Below are 8071 nucleotides of genomic sequence, written 5' to 3' on the forward strand. Positions count from 1 at the left end.
CGCGGCGCCGCCCGCCTCGCCGCCCGCCGCCTGCGCCTCCCTCGCCGCCGCCAGCTCCAGCTCCTCGAGCCCGTTCGCCACGTCCCACGCGCGCGCGCGCTCCTCCGCCGCCCGCGCAGCCATCAAGCCCGGCGCCGCGTCCCGCCATGAAGACGACGACCCGCCGCCGCCGACGGCCCCGCCGCCTCCTCCTCCGCCTCCTCCTCCGCCACCTCCTCCTCCTCCGCCGCCTCCGCCGCCGCCGCCGCCGCCGCCGCCGCCTCCGCCTCCGACTCCGACTCCTCCTCCGCCGAGCCTGCCCCCTCCGCCCAGAATCGCGCCAGTCCGCGCGCGCGCCTCGGCCGCCCCGAGGGCGGCGAGTCGCGCCTCGCGCAGGGACGGGTTGTGGCGAGAGGCGTCCGCCTTTCGCCCTCCGGTGAGCGGCATGCCCGCCTCGTCCAGGACCTGCCCCTTCTGGAGGTACGTCTCGTACTGCCTCGTCAGCTCGGCCATCAGCGTGTAAAACGCGGCCGAGTGGTTGCCGTGCACGATGTGCGACACCTCGTGGATGAGCACCTTCATCGCGTGATCGAGGTCGCGCAGGCTGTGCGCGCCCCACTCATCCGCCTGCGGCCCGTGTCCGGGCGTGCGGAGCCGGATCGCAATCCGCAGCGAGGTGACGCCGTCGCCGGCGGGGCAGCAGAAGCCGCCCACGCCGAGGTTCTTCCCGCCCGCGGTGCAACAGCAGATCTCGTACAGCTTGAGCACGCGCCAGCGACGTGCCTGCGAGGCGGTCGCGGCGCGGTCGCGAGCGCTGGCAAACGCACTGCGGACGGAGCAGCGCGGCTGCGGGAAGCGGCGGGCCTGTAGCAGCGGCCTGATGTGGCGCGCACACTCCTCGAGGATGGCACGCGCCTTGTCCGCGTCGGGAAGCTTCTTGATGTGGTCGATGGAGTGGACGCGGAAGTTGTCAGGGTCGGCCATCGCCAAAGTAAAAAACACGTCGGCGATTCGTCGACCAAGGAGAGCCGGCCTTTAAAATCCCTGTGTGGTGGCGGCGTGCCGTCCTCCCATCCCTCCCTTGGGTTGTCGGTTTTCTTTCTTTCTTTCTTTAGGAGAGCCGGCCCGACCCCCCGGGGGGGGGGGGAGGCGACACGACCCCCTGCCGCCCGGGTTGAGGATCCTCTCCCCCCCCCCCCCCCCCCCCGCAAGGCGCGCGATACACACACTGTGCGACCATGGGTGTGAGGTAAAACCACGCTACCACGGCATCGGCCCCGACCCCCGAGGTCAGATTCTTCTTTCTACTCTGTCTGTTGATGACAACACTTGTCTACACGCTGGATGGAGCCGAGCAGGAGGGGCTGGCGCCGCAAGCCCGCACAACCCCCAGGGCGCAACTGAGGCGCCGGTGAGGGTCCTTCCCCTGGTTTGCCTTTACCAAAAAAGAGGGCGTTGACCGTTTTATGTTATATTAGGGGGCCCACAGTGTGGGATTTCGCGCAATCGCTTGACTCTGAAAAAGCTCGCATATCCCTGCGGTGAGCGCTGTGGTCGCCGCAGACTGGCTCTGACTTGACGGCAGCATGGAGACGTGATGCCTCCATGCTGCCGTCAAGTCGAAATCGACATGCGAGTCGATCTTTGGCCGTACCGACGGTGGCACTCTTCCACGTCTCGCTCACGCTGAGAAAAATTCTGAAACTGCGTGCAGCAGAGTCGCCGACGAGTCGGTCCGCGTGCCTCCTCGTGTCGCGCATTCGTTCTCACCCATCCATAAAAACTCACTTTGGCCTCACTAAAGCGAAGTCTGAATCCGTAATCCTCATATTGTAGATTAGGTATACGTATAGGACGCTGATCGCTGTGGGCCCTCATAGTTCCTTCTACCCTTATAAGTCTCTCGTGTCCGCGCCGACGCTCTTGGTTTAACCGTAGAACGTCCCAGCCGAAATCCGCCCGCCACGATCGATCAGTCCACAATCGTCGGCCCGCAGCGACCCGCAGCGATGGATGCCGCCGCCCCCCCGGCCCCTGCGGCTGACGCGCCGATGCACGACCGGCCTCCGTCGGATGGCTCTCCGGCCTCTCCGGCCGCTGACGCGGCCGCCCATGCTGCTGCCGATCCGGTCCCTCTCACGCTCAGCGATATCCGCACAAGCTACGACAACTTCGAGGTCGCCGGCTTTGGCCAGGTGCAGAAACCAACCTGCTTGCCTCCATGTTCACGCTTCGCGCCCCTTCCCCCCCTCTGACGCCGCCGTATGACCGTAGGTGAGGGGCACGACTACCCGCCTGGAAGGCGCTCTCATCAGCAAGTCACCCAGGCACCAACTCCTGGGCGTTTACGCTTGACTACGAAACCATGCAGTGGATGCAGCTCGATCAAAACGGCGACGCCAACAGCTGGTCCCTGGGCGAGTTCCTCGCCCAGGATGAGGTGCGAGTCATGATGCTCGACCCAGCGTGCACCAAGTCGCTCACATTCCGTGAGTTCGTCAACGGGCCGAACACACTCTCCAAGTCGACTGCGATCTCGAACTCCGACAACTGGACCGGTGCACCAGCCGCGGAGGACGATGGCTCCCTCTACGACATCCCTTCATCGACGGACGCCTTCACCGCCGCCGGCCCTGGGCCATCCAGCGCGGCCTCCGACGGCCTGCACGTGATCGAGCGTACAGAAACGGTGGCTGCCGCAGCTCACACCCTAATCGATCTGCCTTAGGCACGGAGCCAACGGAGCCATCGCGCATGCCCGCATCGCGTGCGGCTCCGAGGTCTCCCGCCGAGACCGGCTCGGCGCGGCGCGTGGCCGCACGCCGCCGTTGAAATGGCGAGATAGGACCGAGGGGAGAGCGCCGGCCACATCGAGCGAGCGCTGACGTGTAAGCTGTAAGGTGTCTGTGCTGCTCCGGTGTGTGTGGGATTCTGCCTCCCCCCCCATCTGTGCGGCGAGTTGTTTGCGGCGCGATGCCCGATCGTGCGCGATAGCCTCCCATTGTGCGTGGTGTGTCGGTTGTCGGGGTCGTCCGGAGCGTGTGGCGGCGCCGTTGCATGCAGCGACTGCTCCACGTGCCACGACTGCTTTGACTGACGTGACTGACTGATGAGTGCCACGAACTGCTTTGACTGACGTGACTGACTGATGAGTGCCACGAACTGCTTTGACTGACGTGACTGACTGATGAGTGCCACGAACTGCTTTGACTGACGTGACTGACTGATGAGTCATGAGTGCCACGAACTCACTTTGGCGTGCAGATCCTGCGTCTCTCACTGCCCGAACAACAGAGACGGGTACCGCCGCAGGTCCCACACTAGTAAGTTGTATGTTAAAAAGCGTGGGCCCAAACTTATACGTCAGCTCATTTTGGCATCTATCTGCTCACGCAGCGCATGTGGCGCCCGTATCGGTTGGGGGAGAGGGTGTACGGGGCCACACGCTGCGCAGCCTCACCAAGTCCTGGTTGGGGGAGAGGGCGTACGGGGCGCACGAACGGTTGTGCCGCTGCCTCACCCAGCCCTGCATCGCCCTGACCTGCCGCGCGCCCAGCCCGCCAAGGCGGTAGTGCGTGTACAATGCGCCGCGAGATCCGCAGTGCGACGCGAGCTGCGATGGAACGAGCGCCTGCCCGCCGGCGGCCAGCGCGCAGTGCGGCTCGTAGCAGCGGTCGTAGCCCCACCCGATGGCGTGGCGCGCTTCGTGCAGCACCTGTGGTAAGCCAGTAATCAATTAGTAATGCGTCGTGCTCTGCACCTGAGGCGAGAGACACCTGAGCCGTGGCCACTGTAACTCGCCCGTCCCCCGGCGGCGATCCCTCGGGAGTCGGGTCTCTGGTTGGCGTCTCACTCCTGTGGCGCCAAGTCCACACCTCGAGTGTCGCTGCTCGGCTCTGTTCGGCTCCACCTCGGCTCTATCTCGCGTCGGCTCCACATCTCGGCTCCATCTCGTCGGCTCCATCTCGGCTCACCGCGTCGTCCATCAGGCTTGTCATGCACCCCCACGCGGCGCGCGAGTAGAGCGTGGCGTACTGCTCCAGCGCCGTGAGCCTCACGACCCGCTCGGCCGAGTGCGGCCAGCCGCGGGGGGCGTACTTGCCCTGCATCAGGTCGTACGTCGCGTGACCGACGCGCGGCGAGAGCACGCCGAGGCGGTGTGTCCTGCTCAGGTGGATCAGCTCGGTCGCGTTGAAGGAGTCGCCGAGCTTGACGTCGTCGAGGAGGAGCGCAACGTGCTCGTATCCGCGCCGCGCGATAGCTCCGCGTGTCAGGTTGACCAGGCTGCCCCACTTCATGCCCTCGCGCAGCACAATCACGCACCGCGAGCGCAGGAAAGCGGCGCCGTCATCACCAGGTGCGTCCGCGACATCAACGTTCGACAGCACGCGCGAGTGCCACGCGACGGCGACGCAGTCCCAACCGTCGAAGTGCTTACGCAGGTCGCCGGCGAGGACAGAGAAGTTGGTGCGTTTGCTCAACGCAGCGACAAGCACGACGGCTGGCGACGGCGTGCTGCCCCCACGCTGGGCGAAGGCTTCGTCGATTTCCGGAAGCTGGTTGAGGAGCCATGGCGGAGGCGGTGGCGGTGGCAAAGAAGACTGCATGCTGGGACGGCGTCTGCTCTGTTTTGAGAATTCTCGACGAGCCGCGAGAGAGGGGGGGGGGGGAGAGAGAGAGAGAGAGAGAGAGAGAGAGAGAGAGAGAGAGAGAGAGAGAGAGAGAGAGAGAGAGAGAGAGAGAGAGAGAGAGAGAGAGAGAGAGAGAGAGAGAGAGAGAGAGAGATGAGATGAGAGCTCCGGGAAAAAGAAAGAAACAAAAAAAGAAACAAAGAAAGAATTTTACAAGAAAGCTCTGAGCCCTGGCTGTCAGGCTGTCAGGTGCTGTCAGGTGATCTGTCGGGCTGTCGGGCACTGTCAGGCACTGTCAGGTGCCTCTGTCAGACCAGCTCCTGTCAGGTGCTGTCAGTGCTGTCGGGTGCTGTCGGGTGCTTGTCTGACAGGCGAGGTGCTCTGGTGCTGTCGGGTGCTGTCTGAGCTGTCGGGTGTTGCTGTCAGACACTGTCGGAGCTGTCAGAGCTGTCAGGCTGCTGCTGCTGTCAGACGTAGGCCGGTGCTGTCAGGTGCTGTCAGGTGGTGCTGTTGGGGTGCTGTCAGGCTCTGACACTCACCAGCCACACTTATGACACTATCAAGAGGAGACCCCAGCCAGTGAGAGTAGATCCACACAGTAGGTCTCCTGGGGAACCCAGATGGCGGCGCAGGCGCAGGCCATGGCGGCGGCACAGGCGGCGGCGGCCACCCCCACCCAGACGTCGTAGGCATATGACTGTAGGGGGCCCCAGAAGGCTAGCTGGTAGCTTCATTTGTAGTAGCACAGCCGCCGGTGCTAGGGGTCCGCAGAGGTGAGGCGGGAGGGTTGAAAGTCAGAGAGACCCATGACCATCCCATGGCTACATGGACATGGACATGGGCACACTCACAACATGCACATGCACATGCACATGTGCATGCACATGTGCATGCAATAGTTTTGTTAAACTCTCCTCATGGGGCACAAGGACGAGGCTGTACGGTCTGTGTACGGTCTGTGCTGCTGTCGGGCTGGTCGGGCTGTCGGGCTGACGGCTGTCAGCGCTGCTGTCAGGCCACTGTGTGCTGTCGGGCTGTCGGGCCTGTCAGGCTGTCACGTTAGGGCCTGACGGAATGTTTTCTTCTTTTCCTCGCATTATCGCGCGATACGGGCTCGCGGCAATGAGAAAGGAGTCAGGAGTGGGCCATAAAAAAGAAAGAAATGCTCCCCGGTCCTGGGCGTGCGGCAACTAACTGCACTCCAAGTGCTCCAAGTGCGGACATGCTTCACCGACGGTTTGCCTGTGATAGTGCTAGCACGCGCCAGTCCGCACCTGTGTCGAGCCTGTCTGTCTGCTGGGGGGGGGGGGTTTGTTGTGAGAGAGAGTTGTTTCATAACATCGAAGGCTAGCTCAAAAAAATTACCAGCAGGCAGAAAGAAAGAAAGAAAACAGACAACCCAAGGGAGGGATGGGAGGACGGCACGCCGCCACCACACAGGGATTTTAAGGAGAGGGGTGTGATGCGCTACCAGGCATTCGCCGGGAAATTGTGAGGCAATTTTCTTTCTTTCATTCAATTCCGCATCGCGATTTCGTTCCTACCGGAAGCGCCGCGCCCGCCGCTTTACGACCGTACCCGTTGTAGCCTCGTAGCCTCTCGCCCCCGCTGTTCGCCTTCGCGGGTGCTCGCTAGTGATGATGGCCGCGCCGATTCTGGCGACCGTCTTGCTCGCCTTCGCCGCCGAGGTCACCGCAGTCACCGCGGGCGGCGTCGATGTCACCGCCGCAACCCAGTACGGCTCGGTCGTTGGTAAATACTCGCGGTACGATGGCGTCAACCGGTTCTTTGGCATTCCTGTCGCCGCGACCACCGGTGCAGCGAACCGCTTCAAAGAGCCGCAGCCACCGGCTACCTGGGCTCTCCCTATGACGACAATCGAGAGCAAGCAGTGCCTTCACGTCGGCGACTCCGGAGTAGTAGGCAGTGAAGACTGCCTCGCCGTCGACATCATCGCGCCATCAAACCCCCTCGACCTGACCGGGTCGCCCACCGTCGCCGCGCCTGGGTCATACCCGGTCCAGGTCGTGCTCGGAGGATCCTTGGACCCATCTCTCCTCAAGGACGACACGTACGCCGGACCTGGCGAGAAGCCGGTTGTCACCGTCAGGGTCACCCACCGAGTCGGCGTCCTAGGTGGCCTGTCGCATCCCGCGCTCCGCAATGGGATTGACGGAAACTCGTACAGTGGGAACTGGATGCTACACGACGTCCTCAATGCCCTGCGCTGGGTCCAGGCCAACATCGCAAGTTTTGGAGGCGACCCCAATAAGGTTGCGGTCCACGTTACGCGCGAAAATTCTTTTTCGAAATGCGGCCTCAGCGGCTTTTTGGTCCATTACGCCTTTGGCTGAGCGGAGTTTGCCTTCGATGTTAGGAAACAAAGCGAGGGGCACATGGCCCTTCGATGTTATGAAACAAACGCAAGGCGGACATGGCATATCGCTCTCGGGCCCACAGACATCCCGCACACTCGCCGCACACCCGCCGCCCCCGCGCGCGCCCCGCCCCGGCCGGGAGAAAGGGGAGTGACAGTTTGGGATGGCAACAGAACGAGTATGTTTCCTGGCTCAAGCACTTGGAGCACTTGGAGTGCAGTCATTAACCGCACATCCAGGGCCACGGTTTTTTTTTAGATGGCGGGATGAGGCTCTTGCCGGGCGTCTCTGCCACGCACGACTTCGAGCCACTGTTTGACGTCCTCGCGCTCGCGCTGTGCCTCTCCGACGACGCCGAGCTGCTCGACGGCGACGAGTGGGGTGCGCACCACTCGCACCGCTCGCGCCCTCGCCGCGCTTCCACCGGCTCACCCTCATCCCCTCCTCACGCCTGCACGCAGCGCGGCGGCGAGCAGAAGCGCCACACGCCTGGCTCCGCGCCGCTGCCGCACCCGCCGCCGCCGAGCCGCCGCCCGTCCGTGGAGAGGCGTCTCGCAGCAGCCGGCAGCACGAGCAGCGGCGGCGCCGCCGGGCGGAGCTGGAACGGGTGAGACGGGATGCGGCGGCCCGGCAGGCTGCGGCACGGCGCGCGAGCTCGTCCGACGAGGCGAGCGGCTCGAGCGAGGGCGCGGTCGAGAGCGACAGCGGCGACGGCGAGAGCAGTGGCGGCGGCGGCGGCGGCGTTTGGAGCGGCGCGTTGAGCAGTCGGAGGAGGCAGCGCGCGGCGGTGCTGAGCGAGGAGGAGGAGGAGGAGGAGGACGAGGACGAGGACGACGAGGCGGGGCTGGGGCGCGGCGGTGGCGACGACAGCGACGACGACTTCCTCGCTTCTGCGCCGCAGCACCGCAAGCGCCGCCGCGCGGCTGCGGCGGCGGAGGTGGAGGACGGGCGCCGGGGCGGAGAGAGGGCGCCGCAGCGAGCCGGGGACTGGTCGGGGGCGGTGCGCGGCGCAGAGGTCTGTCCCGCCGCACGTCCCGCCCCGCCGCCCGCCACTCGGCCCTCCCTCGGCCACCACCGTCGTCC

At 64.6% G+C, this 8071-nt stretch overlaps 4 protein-coding genes across 4 annotated transcripts in view; 3 read left to right on the forward strand and 1 right to left on the reverse strand.

Moving 5' to 3' along the window:
* Positions 1-963, reverse strand: part of EMIHUDRAFT_242171 (hypothetical protein) — a gene marked incomplete at both ends in the record, with an annotated part of 1474 nt that extends 511 nt beyond the window's left edge. The window contains one exon of the mRNA XM_005772662.1: positions 280-963. Coding sequence (XP_005772719.1) covers positions 280-963 — 684 coding nt within the window. The remainder of the gene's footprint in view (positions 1-279) is intronic.
* A 948-nt stretch (positions 964-1911) lies between these two features.
* Positions 1912-3220, forward strand: EMIHUDRAFT_444703 (hypothetical protein). Its single transcript, XM_005772663.1, is given in 5 exon segments — positions 1912-2174; positions 2254-2485; positions 2505-2641; positions 2673-3058; positions 3185-3220. 3 exon segments carry the CDS (start codon positions 2345-2347, stop codon positions 2809-2811), a joined length of 417 nt encoding a protein of 138 aa, XP_005772720.1. The 5' UTR covers positions 1912-2174; positions 2254-2344; the 3' UTR covers positions 2812-3058; positions 3185-3220.
* Positions 3221-6250: 3030 nt separating this feature from the next.
* On the forward strand, positions 6251-6964 carry EMIHUDRAFT_242175 (hypothetical protein; the record flags this gene model as incomplete). Its single annotated transcript, XM_005772664.1, has 1 exon — positions 6251-6964. One exon carries the CDS (start codon positions 6251-6253, stop codon positions 6962-6964), a length of 714 nt encoding a protein of 237 aa, XP_005772721.1.
* Positions 6965-7254: 290 nt separating this feature from the next.
* Positions 7255-8071, forward strand: part of EMIHUDRAFT_242176 (hypothetical protein) — a gene marked incomplete at both ends in the record, with an annotated part of 3464 nt that continues 2647 nt past the window's right edge. The window contains 3 exons of the mRNA XM_005772665.1: positions 7255-7369; positions 7547-7595; positions 7859-8003. Coding sequence (XP_005772722.1) covers positions 7255-7369; positions 7547-7595; positions 7859-8003 — 309 coding nt within the window. The remainder of the gene's footprint in view (positions 7370-7546; positions 7596-7858; positions 8004-8071) is intronic.

This window comes from Emiliania huxleyi (assembly GCF_000372725.1).
Source record: "Emiliania huxleyi CCMP1516 unplaced genomic scaffold EMIHUscaffold_353, whole genome shotgun sequence".
NCBI lineage: Eukaryota > Haptophyta > Isochrysidales > Noelaerhabdaceae > Emiliania > Emiliania huxleyi.